At 56.7% G+C, this 21,458-nt stretch overlaps 1 protein-coding gene across 1 annotated transcript in view; it reads right to left on the bottom strand.

Moving 5' to 3' along the window:
• The window catches only part of Dlgap2 (DLG associated protein 2), a 506,330-nt gene that overhangs the window by 247,370 nt on the left and 237,502 nt on the right, over nt 1–21,458 (bottom strand). Inside the window, 1 exon segment of the mRNA XM_042689885.1 lies at nt 19,820–19,852. Coding sequence (XP_042545819.1) covers nt 19,820–19,852 — 33 coding nt within the window.

The raw sequence follows: 21,458 nt of genomic DNA, 5'->3' as shown, positions 1-21,458 counted from the left end.
TTTCCGGAATGACTCGAGCCCAAGGAGGAAAATGGGAAATTGTCTGTAGCACCATCCTTGGGGGGACTGCGGGACTGCGCAAGGGCAGAAGGCGACCGGCTCGGCCGGGCTCGCCCGCACGTCCAGATTCCAACTCCTAAGAGGCCAAGGTTAGGAGGGCCACAGTCCCAGGTGGCCCTGAACCTAAATGGGAGCCAAGCAAAAGGGGCCGGGCTGGGCTCCCAGGACAGGGCCTCAAAGGCCGGAGGCCCTGAGTTCAAACTTCAGAGTCACAAAAAAGAAAGAGAAGAGGGCAGGGCACTGCCGAGGGCCGGCAGAGAAGAGGGCAGAGACCGCCGAGGGGTCCGGGGAGAGAAGAGGGCAGGGACCGCCGAGGGGCCAGGGTCCTCACTCCACGGGGACATGGTGCGGGAGTGGATTCTGCGCCCCTAACTGAGCCATCCAGTCCTCGAACACACAGCCACATGGGGGGTGAGACCGCGATGGTGAGGGGCGGGCAGGGATGGGGGGTGCCACGGGGCCAGGGACAGGAGGGGCAAGGGGCCCACATGGACAGGGTGCGGGGAGACGCCCGGCTTGAAAGTGGAGGCCTCCCGGTCCCCAGGCTCGGGGCCCGGCCCCCACTGGGGGAAATGATACAACTGGCTGTTTCCTTTGACAAGGTAACTTATGGAGACCAGCTGCAGTTTTCAGTTTGAAAAGAAGCACCCTCATGAGATGGCTTGCCTCCTCACTATGCTCAGAGTAGACGGATGCCAGGGGCTCAAAACACCAAAAAGCCAGAGGTGGAGCTTTAGTCAGTGGCAGAGCGCTGGCCCTGAGTTCAAACCCCAGGACCGCCACCAAACATAAATACATAGATAATAAACAAGCAACTCTGTTTGCAAGCTGCTTCTCCCTACTGGAAGCGGGGTCTCCGTGTGGATGGAAGGACCCCCCCAGGGTCACCGTGTGGATGGAAGGACCCCCCAGGGTCACCCTGTGGATGGAAGGACCCCCCCAGGGTCCCCGTGTGGATGGAAGGACCCCCCAGGGTCTCCGTGCGGATGGAAGGACCTCCCAGGGTCACCCTGTGGATGGAAAGACCCCCCAGGGTCACCCTGTGGATGGAAGGACCCCCCAGGGTCACCCTGTGGATGGAAGGACCCCAGGGTCACCCTGTGGATGGAAGGACCCCCCAGGGTCACCGTGTGGATGGAAGGACCCCCCCAGGGTCACCCTGTGGATGGAAGGACCCCCCAGGGTCACCCTGTGGATGGAAGGACCCCCCAGGGTCACCCTGTGGATGGAAGGACCCCCCAGGGTCACCGTGTGGATGGAAGGACCCCCCAGGGTCACCCTGTGGATGGAAGGACCCCCCAGGGTCACCGTGTGGATGGAAGGACCCCCCAGGGTCTCCGTGTGGATGGAAGGACCCCCCCAGGGTCACCGTGTGGATGGAAGGACCCCCAGGGTCACCGTGTGGATGGAAGGACCCCCCAGGGTCACCGTGTGGATGGAAGGATCCCCCAGGGTCACCCTATGGATGGAAGGACCCTCCAGGGTCACCGTGTGGATGGAAGGACCCCCCAGGGTCACCCTATGGATGGAAGGACCCCCCAGGGTCACCGTGTGGATGGAAGGACCCCCCAGGGTCACCCTGTGGATGGAAGGACCCCCCAGGGTCACCCTGTGGATGGAAGGACCCCCCAGGGTCACCCTGTGGATGGAAGGACCCCCCAGGGTCTCCGTGTGGATGGAAGGACCTCCCAGGGTCACCCTGTGGATGGAAGGACCCCCCAGGGTCACCCTGTGGATGGAAGGACCCCCCCCCAGGGTCACCCTGTGGATGGAAGGACCCCCCAGGGTCACCGTGTGGATGGAAGGATCCCCCAGGGTCTCCGTGCGGATGGAAGGACCTCCCAGGGTCACCCTGTGGATGGAAAGACCCCCCAGGGTCACCCTGTGGATGGAAGGACCCCCCCAGGGTCACCGTGTGGATGGAAGGACCCCCCAGGGTCACCCTGTGGATGGAAGGACCCCCCCAGGGTCACCCTGTGGATGGAAGGACCCCCCAGGGTCACCGTGTGGATGGAAGGACCCCTCCAGGGTCACCGTGTGGATGGAAGGACCCCCCAGGTGGCCTCAGCGCCACCCTGGGGTAGCAGGGTCCTGGGCCCGCAGCACAAGGCCCCGGTCTGGCCTCTGCTTGGGACAACTTCTGCGTCCAGGTATATTCCCTCAGGTATGTCTAAGATCATGCACAATGCTGGACCCATTTGACAGTGTCTGTTCTCAAGCAGGACTGGGCTCACTGAGGAGAGCAATCAGACATTTGTAAACGTCTTTTTTTCTCAACAACGAACGGCAGCAAACGACCACGTCAGGGTTTGGTTTCTACGAAGATTCCTACTCCACCACAGAGGCCCAGAGAACCACCCACCAAACAGGAGCACAATGCCAACGCTACCCGCCCGGATCCTCACGACACTCAATTATAAATAGAACCTGCTAGAATGGGTCCCACACACGGCCTATCACAAGAACAATGCGTGGGCAACGCTGTAGTGAAAGGCAGGCAAGGCTCTGGCAGTGTGCAGTTGGTGAGCCTTGCAGTGCGGCTAGACAAAAGATGAATGAAAATGGATCGGGTCAAGAATGAAGACGGATTGGAGAGAGGTTATTTTTGGATGAGCAGAAAGGCACTGACAGAGAGAGAAGAGCACACAGAAGAGAGCGCTGGCAACAGCTGTTCCCTCAGGAGTGCCGCTCCCTCGCCCAGCAAACACCCGCGTCTCTGCACCCGGTGGAGCCGGACAGCCGCTCTTGTCTTTACACGCGAGACCCGAGTCCAGAGGCCACCGAAAGGGGTCCCTGTGAAGTGATTCAGCGCTGACAGGGGTCTCCCCGAATGAGCCGATGGCCTCAGCCATGGGTCGGGAGCCGGGGCTCAGAATGCCGGCCGCCCAGGGCCCATCATTTCCTGCAGGTGGAAGGGCCAGGCCTTGGTGAGTTCCAAACAAAATTTCCCATGATCAAAAAGGCCACCTGCTTGTTGCAGAATGGCTAGAACATGATAAAGAAGAAGGAAGGAAACACAAGGAAACTTCTCCCGAGCCTGAGAGTGCAGTGGACAGGCCACTGGGCGGGGACGTCGCCCGCGGCAGCCCCGTGACTGCTTCTGACACTGGCAGTGCCAGGATGCAGGGTGGCCGCCCGGGGGCGTACGCACCGCTGCCAAGGTGCCTTGCAGCACACAGCCTGGGCTCTGGGTCTCTGTGGGCAACCGAGGTAGCAAGGGCAGTGGGGGCCGCAGGAGAAGCCACACCAAGGCCAGCTCTTCGGGGGGCCGCAGCCCCGCCCAGCCCGGCCCCTGAGCACAGTCTGGGGGGGGACGGGGCTGGGCCAGGACCGCACTCCCAACCCCAGAACTGCAGGAACAAGCATGTACTGGGGGGACGGGGCTGGGCCAGGACCGCACTCCCAACCCCAGAACTGCAGGAACAAGCGTGCACTGTCTTCAGCTCTAAGTTTTGGGCAGTTTGTTGCACAGCAATGGGAAGCCGACATACCTAGAATTCCCATTTCCCTCCCTGGCACCCGTGGTGAGCAGACAAGGGTGCCCTTTCTGTCTTCACGCGCAGTTTCAAGCACATCGAACTCTCCTGCTTCTCAACAGAGCCAGCCAGGACCAGCATCTTGCTGCTGCACACATTTTAATATCAAGTCAAGGCTCAGGCTTACCCACAGTAGGTAGTTATAAAATTTGTGGAAGTGAACTCAAGGAGGAAGATATTTCAGAGCACGGAATCGGCGAGCGGGCAGACACTGGTGGCAGCAGCATCAACAAAGGAATTACGAAAGACGTACATAGGCTTCTGAGTTCCAGAACTTTCCATTCAAGATCCCTGCAGCCTTATGACCCAGCAATCCCACTTTTGGGCATTTACCCAAAGGTTCACAAACAAGACCACACTAAAGCTACCAGCACAACTATGTTTATTGCAGCATTATTTACCATAGCTAAGATATGGAACCAACCCAGATGCCCATCAGTAGATGAATGGATCAAGAAAATGTGGTATATATACATAATGGAATTCTATGCCTCCATCAGAAAGAATGACATTGCCCCATTTGTTAGGAAATGGAAAGGCTTGGAAAAAAACATTAAGTGAAGTAAGCCAGGCCCAAAGAAACATAGGTCCCATGGTTTCCCTTATTTGCAATAACTAGTATATGTCTGAGACAAGCAGAAAAGGTCAGATAAGTTGATGTTAGGGAAATGAACCCTAAGATATGTATTCAAATGTTTTTTTCTTTCATGCGATTGTTTCTAACACATTTATAAGATTATTTCTTTGTTGCTTTGTATGTCCTTCCCCCACGGTATAACTCCTGCTTTCACTGTATTTGATGTTGGTATAATTTGTGGAGGGGAAGGGGGAAAACAAATTGTTTAAATAGGGACACAGGTGGACCCATTGCAACAATGAGATGTACAAGTTGCTATGTCAAAATGAACTTCACAACTTTGGTGGGGGGAGATAGGGGGGTGGGGGGAGGATGGGAAGGGATGGGAAGGGGAAACAAAGGAGGAGGCTACAATGCTTGATAAGAAATGTACTCATTATCTTGCCCATGTAATTGTACAGTATTTTCACAATAAAAAAACAAAAAAAGATCCCTGCAGCCATAGGGCACCGGCTAAGTTATCTGCACTTTTGCCCACCTCAGTCAGAAAAACACTGCTTGTTCCGGTGTAGAAAACTGCTAGTTAGAATAGATTTGTTGGAGTGAATAAAGTCCCCCAGCCATTACTAATTGTACTTTCTTCTTTTGTTTGGTATATACCACACAGCAGGGATTTCATTGTGATACTTGGGTGCTTCTATGCATGTTCACAACGGGTTCCAGCCATTCTCACAGCTCTGTCACTCTCCTCCCCTCCCCTCCTTCCCCTTCTTGTTCTCTCCCCTCTTTCCGCAGGCCTGGATTGGAAGAAGCGACTTAAGTATGGCTGTCACTGGTCTCCCCTGTGAAAGTCATCCCCACACAGCCTCTGCTGAGCACTGGGCTACCCACAACCGCTCAGCTTCCCCTCACTGGACAGACCGGCCTGTGCCGCTGTACTCCTGGCTGAAGATGTGCAGGGCATCTGTCTTCACCTCCAACCTATCCACCCAATGCTATAACCCCATGCACATGGGACACTGGATGCTATAACTGCACATGCACAGAACGCCAAGACGGTGGTCAGACCTCTCACTGGGCAGAGCAGACAGGGCTGTCCCCAAACAAGCCTCTACACAAGGTTCCCCCTGTCCAATAAGCCTTGGTTTGCCTAGAAAATTAAAGTCTGAATTTTATTAAACATGAGTTTTAAAGATTCATCAAGTCACATCTCAGGAAGCAAATATGGTGTTACATTTTTTAAGTGAGCATAAAAATCTGGTGGTGGTGGAGTTAATTTGTTCTTCAGGCAATAAGAAAAGTAACTGAGCATGGATTACAAGATTATGCAAATGACCAGAGAGCCACACCCACTGAATTGCAAGATTATGCAAATGACCTAAGAGCCATGCCCACTGAGGTGCAAAATTAGGCAAATGACCTGGGAGCCATGCTCACTGGCATATAAGATTATGCAAATGTCCCAAGAGCCACGCCCACTGGCAAAATATGATCATGCAAATGACCCAAGAGCCACACCCACTGGTATGATTATGCAAATGACCTGAGAGCCACAGGAGCCTGGCTTGGGGGCCTGGTCCTGCTCAGCTGTTTCCCAGACTGCAGACAGAATTTACACTTTCTCTTCCCTCCAATGCACATGAATCAGGAGCCCAGAAATGGCCGAAGTGGCCAGTCCAGGCTCCCCAGAGTTAGGCAGCACAGCCCTTCTGACCCACATTCACACCCTGTCTGAGCATTGCTCTCTCCTGGATCTTGCTCTAGCTCGGAGAAGTGACTGTTGGAGACTTAAGAGTGAGACTGTTCCTCAGGCATGTCAGTGCTGTCTCCCCTGCTTGTCTGTGTCCTCCGCAGCTAGGCTCCTGAGCTGGGTGCCCCTGGGCTTCCCCAAGGTGAGGCGTGATTCAGGGAACACGTCTTTTCAATGTCCCCCATGCGCTATTCAATCACCTCCTGGAGAAGATGGACTGGTCAGGCTGGGGTGTGGAGCAGGTGCTCTGCGGGTGGCCCACTGTAACTGCACCCTGCTGACGGCTCACCATGGAAAACAGCTGCCTGGATACTGAGAGACGGGCCCAGCTCAGGCCTGGGCCCTGCTGCCAGCACCTCCCCTGTGCACCGGCCTCCCTCGGACCCTACAAATCCACCACGGTTCATATTCCGTCTCCTTATGTGTCACGATAGACATTTCCTATTTCTTTTTGCTATGCGAATGCACAGCCCATGAAAAGTGAGCCGTCTGGACATGTTTGAAATAATAAAACCGAGACTAGGGCCCCATGGCCTTGGGAGCAGCCCCAGACCCCTCCTGTCTTCAGGAAGGGCCCAAAGCACTGGCAGTGCTGAGGAGTCATCAGAAAAGCAGCTGCACATCACCTTAACACCTGCATCCCGAGAGCGCCAGAACTTAGCCTTGGGAAACAGTCACTGGTGCCAACACAGGTAAGGCTATGAATATATCCATAAAAGTAAAATTTATATTAGCTAAAAGATTGGAATCAGCTTGTGTTTCCATTGAAAGGGGATTAATTTAATAAATCACAGTGGCTGCCCACAATGGAATAATGCATCATCACTAAAAGTGACTTTTAGAAGGTTCTGTGATGCTGTGGAATGGAGTTTGTAATCCACAAACAAGAGAGCAGTGAAGGTAACGAGGGAAGGTGTAAGTTATGACTCAGTGACAAATGCATTCACTCCTCCTTATGAAAGGTAATGCGAAAAGCCGTAAAACAAAAACTTAATCATTTTAATTTTGGTGAGAAAATTATCATGTTTCCTTGCAATCTAAAAGACACAATTTTCACCAATAGAAACTCTATCAATGAAACAAGTTTATGTTGGCAATAAACGCTACAGTTAAAGCAAACAAAAAAGGCCTATAAAACAGAAAAGCAACACAGTAATGGCTTATTAGAAACATCAAAGGAGTGTTGGAGGGAGGCTGGGGAAGGGTACGATTGGAGGGTGATAAACACGGAGCTACCAACAAAACTTCTGGAATTCCTAGTCATTCATTCAAATTAAACTTGAAATCACAGCAGGAAAAACTGAAGCGACACTAAATGGAAGCACTCTGGCTCAGCAGAGTGTGGGGGGGGGTCGGCACCCCACCACCAGAGCAGGGCTCAGGTGACATCAGCCCCTCTGTCCACTCACATGCTGCACTTCTGTCTGTGAGACCATGTTCATAAACAACCACGGACTAGGAATGATCACTGCAAAACAATGACTTGCTCTTTGATGACTTTTCATTCTGACTGATTTATACATATAGATGAATACACCATTTCATTCACCTCTGTCTTCCTTTGTTGTCCAGAATAATGCCTGGAAAACAGACTTGGAATCACAACACTGCAACTGGATGATCACCAAATGAACATGGAAGTTGGTGTGGGGATGCTGAGTCCCAGCGTGTGTGGAGAGTCGGGGTCTCCAGGTGTGGGACACTGAGTCCCAGCGTGCGTGGGGAGCCGGGGTCTCCAGGCGTGAAGAGCCGGGGTCTCCAGGCGTGGGACACTGAGTCCCAGCGTGCGTGGAGAGCCAGGGTCTCCAGGCGTGAAGAGCCGGGGTCTCCAGGCGTGGGACACTGAGTCCCAGCGTGCGTGGAGAGCCGGGGTCTCCAGGCGTGGGGACGGTGAGTCCAGCGTGCGTGGGGAGCCGGGGTCTCCAGGCGTGGGGACGGTGAGTCCCAGCGTGCGTGGGGAGCCGGGGTCTCCAGGCGTGGGGACGGTGAGTCCCAGCGTGCGTGGGGAGCCGGGGTCTCCAGGCGTGGGGATGCTGAGTCCCAGCGTGCGTGGGGAGCCGGGGTCTCCAGGCGTGGGGATGCTGAGTCCCAGCGTGCGTGGGGAGCCGGGGTCTCCAGGCGTGGGGATGCTGAGTCCCAGCGTGCGTGGGGAGCCGGGGTCTCCAGGCATGGGGACGGTGAGTCCCAGCGTGCGTGGAGAGCCGGGGTCTCCAGGCGTGGGACGCTGAGTCCCAGCGTGCGTGGGGAGCCGGGGTCTCCAGGAGTGAAGAGCCGGGGTCTCCAGGCGTGGGACACTGAGTCCCAGCGTGCGTGGAGAGCCGGGGTCTCCAGGTGTGGAACTCTGAGTCGCAGTGTGCGTGGGGAGCCAGGGTCTCCAGGCGTGGGACACTGTGTCCCAGCGTGCGTGGAGAGCCGGGGTCTCCAGGCGTGGAACACTGAGTCCCAGCGTGCGTGGAGAGCCGGGGTCTCCAGGCGTGGGGACGGTGAGTCCCAGCGTGCGTGGGGAGCCGGGGTCTCCAGGCGTGGGACACTGAGTCCCAGCGTGCGTGGGGAGCCGGGGTCTCCAGGTGTGGGGACGCTGAGTCCCAGCGTGCGTGGGGAGCCGGGGTCTCCAGGCGTGGGGACGCTGAGTCCCAGCGTGCGTGGGGAGCCGGGGTCTCCAGGCGTGGGGACGCTGAGTCCCAGCGTGCGTGGGGAGCCGGGGTCTCCAGGCGTGGGGACGCTGAGTCCCAGCGTGCGTGGGGAGCCGGGGTCTCCAGGCGTGGGGACGCTGAGTCCCAGCGTGCGTGGGGAGCCGGGGTCTCCAGGCGTGGGGACGCTGAGTCCCAGCGTGCGTGGGGAGCCGGGGTCTCCAGGCGTGGGGACGCTGAGTCCCAGCGTGCGTGGGGAGCCGGGGTCTCCAGGCGTGGGGACGCTGAGTCCCAGCGTGCGTGGGGAGCCGGGGTCTCCAGGCGTGGGGACGCTGAGTCCCAGCGTGCGTGGGGAGCCGGGGTCTCCAGGCGTGGGGACGCTGAGTCCCAGCGTGCGTGGGGAGCCGGGGTCTCCAGGCGTGGGGACGCTGAGTCCCAGCGTGCGTGGGGAGCCGGGGTCTCCAGGAGTGAAGAGCCGGGGTCTCCAGGCGTGGGACACTGAGTCCCAGCGTGCGTGGAGAGCCGGGGTCTCCAGGTGTGGAACTCTGAGTCGCAGTGTGCGTGGGGAGCCAGGGTCTCCAGGCGTGGGACACTGTGTCCCAGCGTGCGTGGAGAGCCGGGGTCTCCAGGCGTGGAACACTGAGTCCCAGCGTGCGTGGAGAGCCGGGGTCTCCAGGCGTGGGGACGGTGAGTCCCAGCGTGCGTGGGGAGCCGGGGTCTCCAGGCGTGGGACACTGAGTCCCAGCGTGCGTGGGGAGCCGGGGTCTCCAGGCGTGGGGACGCTGAGTCCCAGCGTGCGTGGGGAGCCGGGGTCTCCAGGCGTGGGGACGCTGAGTCCCAGCGTGCGTGGGGAGCCGGGGTCTCCAGGCGTGGGGACGCTGAGTCCCAGCGTGCGTGGGGAGCCGGGGTCTCCAGGCGTGGGGACGCTGAGTCCCAGCGTGCGTGGGGAGCCGGGGTCTCCAGGCGTGGGGACGCTGAGTCCCAGCGTGCGTGGGGAGCCGGGGTCTCCAGGCGTGGGGACGCTGAGTCCCAGCGTGCGTGGGGAGCCGGGGTCTCCAGGCGTGGGGACGCTGAGTCCCAGCGTGCGTGGGGAGCCGGGGTCTCCAGGCGTGGGGACGCTGAGTCCCAGCGTGCGTGGGGAGCCGGGGTCTCCAGGCGTGGGGACGCTGAGTCCCAGCGTGCGTGGGGAGCCGGGGTCTCCAGGCGTGGGGACGCTGAGTCCCAGCGTGCGTGGGGAGCCGGGGTCTCCAGGCGTGGGGACGCTGAGTCCCAGCGTGCGTGGGGAGCCGGGGTCTCCAGGCGTGGGGACGCTGAGTCCCAGCGTGCGTGGGGAGCCGGGGTCTCCAGGCGTGGGGACGCTGAGTCCCAGCGTGCGTGGGGAGCCGGGGTTTCCAGGCGTGAAGAGCCAGGGTCTCCAGGTGTGGGGATGCTGAGTCCCAGCGTGCGTGGGGAGCCGGGGTCTCCAGGCGTGGGGACGGTAAGTCCCTGCGGTGTGTGGGGAGCCGGGGTCACCAAGTGTGGGGACACTGAGTCCCAGCAAGCGTGGAGAGCCAGGGTCTCCAGGCGTGGGGACACTGAGTCCCAGCGTGCGTGGAGAGCCGGGGTCTCCAGGCGTGGGACGCTGAGTCCCAGCGTGCATGGGGAGCTGGGGTCTCCAGGCGTGGGGACACTGAGTCCCTGCGGTGTGTGGGGAGCCGGGGTCTCCAGGTGTGGAGAGTCGGGGTCTCCAGGCGTGGGACGCTGAGTCCCAGCGTGCGTGGGGAGCCGGGGTCTCCAGGTGTGGGGACTCTAAGTCCCAGTGTGCGTGGGGAGCCGGGGTCTCCAGGCGTGGGGACTCTGAGTCGCAGCGTGCGTGGAGAGTCGGGGTCTCCAGGCGTGGGACGCTGAGTCCCAGTGTGTGTGGGGAGCCGGGGTCTCCAGGCGTGGGGACGCTGAGTCCCAGCGTGTGTGGGGAGCCGGGGTCTCCAGGTGTGGAGAGTTGGGGTCTCCAAGTGTGGGATGCTGAGTCCCAGCGTGCTCGGGGAGCTGGGGTCTCCAGGCGTGGAACTCTGAGTCCCAGCATGTGTGGAGAGCCGGGGTCTCCAGCTCTGCTCCCCACTCCTGGAGGACTCCAGTTTTAGCCAAATCACAGCTCTACAGACAGGGTGGGATTAGGCTGGATTTGTGCCAAATCTCCCTTTTTTTTTTCTGCATTCACATTTTTTGCTTGGAATTATGAATTTGTTTATTTGATTAATAATTCACCCCTTAGTTTGGTAATGGCTAACCTTTCAAAATTAGCTACCACCAATGTCATGGGAAATCCTGTGTGCTGGAATAATGGGAAGGCCATTCCCCGGGCCTCCTCTGACGCGTGTCTGATGATGAGGAGCAGCTTCCCTAAAGAGCAAGTCAGCAGTGCACCACGCCACCGACCCTGGGTTTATGCCCAGGCAGAGCACACAGAGAACGCATGCACCTGGAAGGAGCCCAGCACGAATACAGCACAAGTCTGTGCTCAGCTTGAGCCACAGGCTCAAAAATACATAACCAAACGAAGGAATAAACAATCAAAAAAACGCTGCCCCAGTCCTCAGAGCTCTGAGGACATACAAGTGCAGAGAGATCTTGGCTAGAAATGCTGAGACGAGAAAAAGGGTGATTTCATCAAAGCGTCATTTCTGATGCGTGAAAGAAGTTGGGTGTCAGCCCCGACTCCTCGCCCCTCTTCACAGACACAGAGACCGTGTTTCCTCCTAGGAAGGCAGTGACCTGGGTATCGAAGAGTGGCCTGAACGTGGGCAGAAATGAGATACTTTGTAATCACATCAGACTTCCCTGGCTCCTATTCTACACTCTGCTTTTCCTTCCATGTCTAGAAATTTCTCAGTGTCTTGGCCACTTCAGACTCTTCCTGTCCGTCAATCTTGCCAGCCAACCCCACACACGGACTCTGTCTGGGCCCAGGTGACGTTTGAATTTCCTCTCAAAGTGGGGCCTTTGACAGGGCAGGCAGCTGGGCCAGCCCTGAACCCTGTCTGCAGTATTGTAACGGAGCGCATCATGAGTATCTGGAAGTAAATCTAACTCATCTTCCTCAGCATTCAACTGTGTCTGTTCTTTGCTTATTTTCAAAATATGCTTCTAAGTGAAAAAATAAACATAAGTTTAGCAATAAAATGATAGACAGTACCTAAAGCACATTAAACTTGATGCTTCATATTTAAATGACCTAGTGACCAAAGATTAAATATGTATTTATCTCAGTAAATAAACGCCAGCCGAATGCCTGGATCTCAAAATATTGGGTACCGTATTTAAAAGAAAGAAACGTTCAAGTCAGAGCTCATTTGTGTAGTTTATGTCCTTCTGCATGAACGCGTAACGGTCCAGCTTCAGATACCAGATGCGGGGTGTGGCTCATCTCCTTAATCTCCAGGACTTTACCTCACATTCAAAAGGCAGCACTTACACAATTTACAAAACATGCCCTTCTTCCTGGTTCTTCAAAATGCCCTCGGAAGAGTCACGGTTGCGCCAGGCGGGCAGGAGAGCTCTGCAAGAGCCTCCGGCCCAGCTATACCAGCAGATGTCTGTGGAGGAAGGGACCGGAAGGGGTCCCAGCCCCTGACCACGCAGGGGTGTGGTGGGATGCGTGGGGGGGAGGGGTCCCAGCCCCTGACCACGCAGGGGTGTGGGATGCGCCGGGGGGGGGGGGGGGGGAGGGGTCCCACCCCCTGACCACGCAGGGGTGTGGGATGCGTGGGGGGGAAGGGGTCCCAGCCCCTGACCACGCAGGGGTGTGGGATGCGTGGGGGGGGAGAAAGGGGTCCCAGCCCCTGACCACGCAGGGGTGTGGGATGCGTGGGGGGGGGGGGAAGGGGTCCCAGCCCCTGACCACACAGGGGTGTGGGATGCGCTGGGGGGGAGGGGTCCCACCCCCTGACCACGCAGGGGTGTGGGATGCGTGGGGGGAGGGGTCCCAGCCCCTGACCACGCAGGGGTGTGGGATGCGTGGGGGGGGAGAAAGGGGTCCCAGCCCCTGACCACGCAGGGGTGTGGGATGCGCGGGGGGGAAGGGGTCCCAGCCCCTGACCACGCAGGGGTGTGGGATGCGTGGGGGGGGAGGGGTCCCAGCCCCTGACCACGCAGGGGTGTGGGATGCGCAGGGGGGGGAGGAAGGGGTCCCAGCCCCTGACCACGCAGGGGTGTGGGATGCGTGGGGGGGAAGGGGTCCCAGCCCCTGACCACGCAGGGGTGTGGGATGCGCGGGGGGGGGCAGCGCTCTGTGGGGAGCACACGGGTCGTCCCATAGTGTGAGTTTCAGTTGACCTACAGTCTTGTTCCCAGGCCTCCCCTGAGATCCCTCCTTTCCACACTCAACACACACATAGCATACACGTTTACACACAGCATGTATGCATACGTGTGCATCATACACATACTACTACACATTTACACACACAGCATGTATGCATACGCACGCAACATATACACACACACTACACGTCTACACATAGCATGTATGCATATGTGTGCAGCATACACACACTACATGTTTACACGCACAGCATGCATACATATGTGTGCAACATACACACTACACGTTTACACACAGCATGTATGCACATGTGTGTAACATACACACACTACACGTTTACACACATGCCAGCGCCCCTCCTTCTGCCCTATTTCATCCTCAGAGCCACAGGACACGCCCTGTCCAGGATCCATGTTACACTGTGGCCAGGCCCGGTGCCGGCTGCATTGTAGCTATGGGTTGGAAGGCAGGCTGGGCGGATGACAGGGATGGTGGACTGTGATCCCATGGATGATGAAGAGCCGTGACTACTCTTGAGGAAGAAGCGGCGTTTCCGTGACAATGACTCAGAGCTGGCCACAGAGGCCAGGGCGAGCACGTGAGGGCGGAGGAGGGAGCAGAGCAGATGCCGCCATTGGAGGGCTGTCCAGGGGCCTGCGTGTTTGCAAACATCTCAGGCAGTTACTGAAATCCCACGCGGCCCTCAAGCATGAAGGGTGACATCCACAGGAGGCTGGGGTGCCTGGACACAGCACGTGTCCCTGAGCAGGGCGGGGACGCTGCCCAAAGCCCCTGCGCACCACTGGCCGCCCAAAGCCCCAGTGCATCACCCCTCACCCTCCCCAAGGCCGGGTGTGGGGAGGAAGCATCCAAAGCCCCAGTGCATCACCCCTCACCCTCCCCAAGGCCGGGTGTGGGGAGGGAGCATCCAAAGCCCCTGAGCATCACCCGCCCCTCCCCGAGGCCAGGCCGGGGAGGAAGCATCCAAAGCCCCTGAGCATCACCCGCCCCTCCCCGAGGCCGGCCCGGGGGAGGGAGCATCCAACCACCTTCAGACTGGCCTTCTTGTCCATGTAGTTTTCTCTTGTTATATCGCGTCTATTCCAAGTTGCCCACCTGCTACAGCCTCCATGTGGATCAAAAATCAAGCCTGAGGCTGGGGATGAGGCTCTTGCTTAGCAAGTGTGAATTCAATCCCACTCCCCAGAACAAAAAGAAAACCAGAAAACATTCAAGCCTTTGTTCTGCTCCCACAGTCCTGTAAGCTTTGGACTTCACGCAGCCTTCTGCCCTGGGCAGAGGGGCCACTGCTTGCACCTGCCAATACGCACGGCCTTCCGCGGCTTTGCTCTTCCAGGTGTGACTATGCATTTCAAGGTGTGATTTGCTCTTCCAGGTGTGAATGTGTCCTTTGAGGTGTGAATAGGCTTCAGCTCTCTGAGGTGTGAATATTCAAGGTGTGGACTTGTTCTTCCAGGTGTGAATTTTTTGTGTTTAAATTCTCATTTTGAGGTGTGGATTTGCTCTCTGAAGCATGAATCTGCTCTTCTGGGTGTGACTTTGCCCTTGGAGGTGTGGATTTGCTCTGGGAGGTGTTAGTCTGCTTTCTGGGGGTGGAGTTGCCTTTCGAGGTGTGAGTTTGCTGTCTGAGGCGTGGGTTTGTTTCAGTTATCTGGTCTCAGTCCTGGTGCCCTTCAGTCCCGTGGCGCTTCAGGTCTGTCCTGTTCCTGTGCCTCCCTCCTCTTCCCATTCATCTTCCCTTCTCATGTGACTGGTGTCTCTGAGCCAGCTGTGCATCCTGAGTCATCTTCACATCACCCCTGTGCTTTTCATGCCACGCTGTCCTCAACCTGTTTTCTAGATTGTTAATTCTCCTTCCAGCTCCATCTACACCACTTTCCAAACCCACGTGGCCTCCAGTTAAATGTTTCTAATGCCTCCCTCCACTTGTTTTTAGCCTGTATTTTTCACACTGCTATTTCTTACATGAGGGATCCTTTCCCCTTTGAAAATCGAACAATTTTAACACACACAGTGTGTGTGCAGAGCCTTGCCCTCGGGTCTTCCCTTGGACTTCCTCTGAGTGGGTTCTGATCCTATTCTGTAGTTGTGTAAGGCTGGAGCAGCCTGGGATAGTTGGGGATTCAGGGCGGATGGCGTCTGGCCTGGCCTGCAGAGGCCTCGGCTCCTGACGGGGCCTCAGGGATTTCCACCTTGGCCCCCATCCTTCCTCCACAGGCAGGTGCTGGTCCCACTCAGGCCAGGCCTGGGCTGCCGTGACCATGGGCAGCGTGTTCTGCCCACGACCCTCAGCTCATGGTCTCTCTCTGTTCCTGGCCAGTGTTTTTCTAGATCTTTCCTCATAGATGGGGAAGGCCGCCAGCGGTCTGGGTTTAATTTGAGACGCTCAGTTCTCGTGTCTCCAGTGCCCAGTGTCACAAGTGCAGGCTGCCACCGCCCGTCCGTGCCGGCACCAAGACCCAGCCCCGCCAGGGCCTCCCGGCGTTTCTTTCCTCAGCCTTGATTTCAGTCTTATTCTCGTTATTCTCGGGTTCAAGACCATTAGTTTGCCCTTCCTTCCTTCCTTCCTCCCTTTCTTCCCTTCCTCTTCTCCTTCTTTTTCCATTTAAGCAGTTATGTCTTGCAACCAGTTTCACGATCTACCCCACAACACTTTTATGTGTCTCTTTGGGTCTTTGGGGGGAGATAGAGTGTCCATATCACTTTAGACTTCCTTTCCACCATAAAATTTTACTAGGGATGGAGTCCTCTCTCACCCCAGAGGGCTCTGCCATGTTCTCACTAAACACGAGCCTTCCCAGCTCCTGGAAGACCGGTTGGCTGGGCTTAGGTGCAGTTTCTAGGCAACACTAATTTTTCTGGAGTGTCCAGCCCATGTTGAGAACTTCATCAAAGCTGGTTATCTTCCACTCACCATCCAAGAATTGCCATTAGCAAAGGCCGCCATTGTCGCGGGCACACAATTAAAAGGCACATTCTCAGCAGAGCATCTGGCAGCCCTGCCCTGTATCCCAGACAGAGGCAGGTCAGGTTCTGCTGCGGGTGGGGGAGAAAGCGCTCTGCGTTCATTTGGAGAACAGCGGCTCCATTGCCTGCCACCCCCTCCCCCAAGATTAGACCCTAACATTTCCACATGACACATGGAGTATGCTCAAGGTCGTGGGAAGATAGTCCACTGTTCAGAGTCACTTCTGGAGAAAATCTTAAATTTTCTGTGTTAAAAACACCAAGAACATAAGCAACTGAGGACAAGAACATTTCCTTGCTACGTCTGAACCACACACTGGGAAGGAAGAGGGTACTTCAGAGTCTCCCTATTTCTAACAAAATACAAGATTCTATATGTCTATATTCTATATGTCCCAAACAGATGAAGTTGTGTTTGGGTGATACAAGTTAAGGAAAGAAAAAGATTTAGGAAGAAAGTCTTTTATGTTGCACTTTAAATTATTTCTTTAAACTTGAATTTTGCCTCTTGGTGGAATTCTACAAGTAACATTCCCCAAATATGAGTGCATGCTACACCAACAGCCATTTCTTCTCAGGGCTGTGATCTCAAGGCTCCTCTTGGGATGAGTGTTTCATGTGAAACGCACCCTAGTATATTGTTAGCATATTTCTGCCAGTCAAATTCATGTCCTAATAGCTTATTTTTATTCATTTTAATTGGGTTAAGCAGCACAGACCTAGGACACTGTTAGTAAACCCTGGTGGATTTCTCATAAGCTCTCCCCACACAGCTTGCATGGTTATCCATCTTCCCACATCAGAAAAATCTATGTACTATGAAGGCAAATCGAACTGTGGATTGTAAGCAAATAGACAAATCCATGAGTGGGCGTTGGCAGCCCCGCACCATGTCTGTATTTTGTCCTGAGCTCTTGTTATAAAGCAAATGGCATCATTGTCGGTCAATAAAGTTTAAAAAGGATGATATGTTCTTCATTATCTCCTACCTGAAATTGACAGATGATTTCCTATAAGCATTGTTGCTATGTCAGGAGGAGCTAGAATTGGTTCTCTAGCTATTTACCATCAGGCACTTCAGCTGCTAAAGGCAATAGGCACCCCAAGAAAATAATACAAATTGAGCAATTTCGGTGCTAAGTTGGCAAGCTAGTATGCCAATGGATTGCTCTTGTGACTCTGTTATCTGTTTCAGGAGAGCCCTCTACACAGTGGAACTCTGAAGTGACCTCCGCAGGACAGTCCCAGGGCAGGGGACGAGCGGAGGGGGCCAGGGGCCCCGCTGGGGTCTCGTGAGATGTCCGCAGACGTGGTCATTCCACCACCTCCCCTCCTAAGTCCGCCGGCTCTGCCCCCAGGAGCTCACGCTGGACGGTGGGGACAGTTGGCATGGAGGGGTTACGATGTTCATTTTATGTACAATGAAAATAGGCCATGCAGTTACAGGGACTCACAGATGTACAGTTCCAGGGCCTTGGTCCCGACAACCTCTGCAACTAGCTTCATTTGCTTGACGGATACTATTGTCAGAGATGATGCTAATGACTCCATCTGTACCCGAAGCGCTCTAGCAGACAGACCGGTGCTTCCCACCCCTCCGGTTCAGACAGGGAAGGTTGTTAACAGCCTTCCAACAAGAGCAGCAGGCACCTGGTGGGCTGGCTGCGTGAGGGAGGTGCGCCCTGCGTGGAGGGCACCAGGCCGTGCGTCCGGGCAGCCTGACCCGGGCCCTGACCCCGGCCCTGGCCCCGGCCCTGACCCCGGCCCTGACCCCGGCCCTGACCCGGGCCCTGACCCCGGCCCTGGCCCCGGCCCTGACCCTGGCCCTGACCCCGGCCCTGACCTGGGCCCTGACCCCGGCCCTGGCCCCGGCCCTGACCCTGGCCCTGACCCCGGCCCTGGCCCCGGCCCTGACCCTGGCCCTGACCCGGGCCCTGATCCGGGCCCTGACCCCGGCCCTGACCCGGGCCCTGACCACCGTGCTGTGGTGTCATTTATGCCTTAACCCATAGACACTGCCAAAGAAATTACTGAACAAAAATGCTGATTTCAGATCCACGCGCCGCACCCGGCCAGCTCTCGCTTAGACTAATTACTTACATGATTTAAAATGTATGAATATTCATATACGGGTGCTTCTGACAAATAAAGCACAGCTGAGACCAGAGCAGCCTTCCCCTCCTCTCTCTTCTGGAGCAGTTCCCCTTGCATCCAAACCAGAGAACTCGGTGGGGAGGAGGAATGCAGACCAGCCCGCCCCCGCCCACCCCTCCCGCCTTCTCCCTTCTCTCCCACCCCACCTCCTCACCCCCTCCACCCTGCCTGCTCTCCTCATACCCAGAAACCACAGACCACTGACCCCAGCCCCCCAGGAAGTCTCTCCACCTCTGTGTCTCCTCTGGCTGCACAGCTGGGAGACTCCTGCCCAGAGCTGCCTGGACATGCACAGATGTCCCTGCTCTGGAACAGTCACGAGTCTGCCTCTTCCCTCTCCTTCGCCGTGTGTCTGCACGGGGGAACTTCATGGGAACCCTCGGGCCTCCGGGCTGGGGCTGGGCTCAGCCACGCCACACCCTGTGCACCAGGCAGGCAGCAGGGCCACCTCGGGTTGGTCTGGGAGACCTGGGTCTCCCCTAGGCCCACCCCCTCCGATCGGTACCATCCCTGGAAGGCTGGCCTCCACCCACAGGCAATGAGCCAGCTCTGTCGACCCCCACCTCTCTGCCAGCACAGCAGGGCTGCCCTTGGCGCCAGCGCAGGCCGGCTTCAGCGAGTGCACAGGACCCAGACGACTGGTATCAGAAGCAAGGAGATAGAAAGCGTGAGGGACTTGTTCAAGCACCGCATGGGTTTCTATTCCACAATGACTTCTCTGCACAGCACACTAGAAACCTCCAACAGACGGAGGCATGGAGCCAATGAACATAAAGCCCTTCATACATGAAGGACAGAGAGCAAGTCAGGGGACAGACCTCCCTTCTGTCCCTGACACACCAGGGCCCGCGCCGGACATTCCACACAGCAGCGAAGCCCAGGACTTGAAAATCTACACGCTCGACTTTGTGATGGCTCCCTCTACTCAGGGCTCTTACCCAGCGCCAGAATGCCTACTACCAAAGCAAGGAGACAGTGTCTGGTGGAATTCTGAGCTGCCCTGCGGTCACTGTGTTCCCGGGGTGACCTGCAGGGGGCGATGTGGAGTAGAGTGTGGATTCACATCTCCACCCAGGCCTGGCAGCCAGCAGGGGGCAGGGGGCAGGGGGCAGGGCAGGCTGGACTCCCACCCCAAGGCAGTGGCTGGGCTGGGCTGGCTCCCCAGCTCCAAGCCTGGCTAGTCTTCTAGCCAAGGGCTCGGTAGAGCAGACCATGTAATCAAACCCCAGCCTCCGATCCCTGCACCTCACTGTCCTCGCGTCTTGCAAGTGTGTCAGCCTGGCTGTAACTATTTTGAAATGTAGTAACAAAGCTTCAGCTCCAGAGTTCCACCTCTAAATGCGGCCTGGAGAGGAGGCGTGTACTGAAACTTAAGTTATAAATGCGACGGACTGCCACTGAGGCCAGCGGGGCTTCCTGTGCGTCTCCTGATGTCCAGTCTCTAACAACAGGAATTGTTTCTCCAGGTCTCCAGTGTGAAGTGCACCAGCACCCTGGGCCAATGCACTGAAAGCCAGCACATCCACACTGGTATCTATATCTGTTGAAAGCTGGCCAAATTTTGTAAATCCAAAACAGAGAAAGAACAAATATTGCAATTTGGCTGCAATTTCTCTTTAGAGACGCACTCCTCCCAATCCTCACATTAGAAAAAAACGCTTGACTCACTTTTTTTCCATCAAACACCATAAAGTATACATTTCAACTTTCACAGAATGCAGTACTCTGCGGTAGTCTGCTGCCATCAGTGCAGCCCGAGCCCCCTGTGCGGACGGGCCTCCGTGAGCCCCCCAGCAGGCAGGCCTGAGGAAGCAGGGTACTCACCTTCCGGCTCTCCACAGAGGGTACACTGCGATTCTGAAATCAGAAGAGACAGAGAGAGGCGTCAGTCAGTCTGTGGATGCAGGTTGTACAGCAAACAGGCAACAGCAGGGGCAGAGGCCGGGGCAGACACAGCCAGCTGACTTTGTTCAAAAACACCATGGTAAATGAATGTCTCACACAGTACCATCTATTGAAATTATTGAAATAACGATCCCTTTGTGTCATATGCATGGACATACAGCAAACACTTTTTCATAACTATACTTGGCTCAACATATTCAAGGTACTTAGACAAAATAAGAATGGTTTATTTCACTACTTAATTTTAATATGGAAGCCTTTTCTTTGACTACAACTCTGCTACATCTCCTTCAGGCACAACCAAATATGAGCAAGGGTGCGCTACCATTTAGAAAACCAATAATGTCTAAGACACTCAGTTAAGGCCCGTGACTCTGTCATGGCTCTGCAGAATGGCGGGGCGGGTTGGGGAACCCTGCTGCTTCTGGAACCTTCTGGAGGGCAGAGGGGTTACAGGGGAGACGCCTGGCCAGGTGCGCTTGGCAAATGGCACAGGCAGTGGGCCCTGGGCTCTGCCTCAGCAGCCGGCCCCACCAGGGGCTTTGGCCCCTAAGCTCTTACACTGGCCTCCTGAGAGAGGACTGTAAGCAGGCCTCTGCACCAAGCCAGGGCAGGGCCACCTTGGCCGAGGCTGGAGGACAGTGAGGAGGAGGAACTGGTGGTGGTGGCAGGCTGCTGTGCGGGCATCCAGGACGCCCGCGAGGCCTAAGATGCCAAGGTCAGGACAGGAGAGCCATCCCACTGTCTGTAAGGGCCAGTGAGACAGAGGTCAGGACAGGAGAGGCGTCTCACTGGCTGTAAGGGTCACTGAGGCCGAGGTCAGGACAGGAGAGGCGTCTCACTGTCTGTAAGGGTCACTGAGGCCGAGGTCAGGACAGGAGAGCCGTCTCACTGTCTGTAAGGGCCAGTGAGGCCGAGGTCAGGACAGGAGAGCCGTCTCACTGTCTGTAAGGGCCAGTGAGGCCGAGGTCAGGACAGGAGAGCCGTCTCACTGGCTGTAAGGGCCACTGAGGCCGAGGTCAGGACAGGAGAGCCGTCTCACTGTCTGTAAGGGTCACTGAGGCCGAGGTCAGGACAGGAGAGCCGTCTCACTGTCTGTAAGGGTCACTGAGGCCGAGGTCAGGACAGGAGAGCCGTCTCACTGTCTGTAAGGGTCACTGAGGCCGAGGTCAGGACAGGAGAGCCGTCTCACTGTCTGTAAGGGTCACTGAGGCCGAGGTCAGGACAGGAGAGCCGTCTCACTGTCTGTAAGGGTCACTGAGGCCGAGGTCAGGACAGGAGAGCCGTCTCACTGTCTGTAAGGGTCACTGAGGCCGAGGTCAGGACAAGAGAGCCGTCTCACTGTCTGTAAGGGCCACCGAGGCCGAGGTCAGGACAGGAGAGCCGTCTCACTGTCTGTAAGGGCCACCGAGGCCGAGGTCAGGACAGGAGAGGCGTCTCACTGTCTGTAAGGGCCACCGAGGCCGAGGTCAGGACAGGAGAGGCGTCTCACTGTCTGTAAGGGCCAGTGAGGCCGAGGTCAGGACAGGAGAGGCGTCTCACTGTCTGTAAGGGTCAC

This window comes from Dipodomys spectabilis, unplaced genomic scaffold (assembly GCF_019054845.1).
Source record: "Dipodomys spectabilis isolate Male_0828 unplaced genomic scaffold, ASM1905484v1 ptg000128l, whole genome shotgun sequence".
NCBI classification, from domain to species: domain Eukaryota; kingdom Metazoa; phylum Chordata; class Mammalia; order Rodentia; family Heteromyidae; genus Dipodomys; species Dipodomys spectabilis.
The sequence above is the reverse complement of the archived record's forward strand: the minus strand, read 5'-3'. Positions and strand labels throughout refer to the sequence as shown.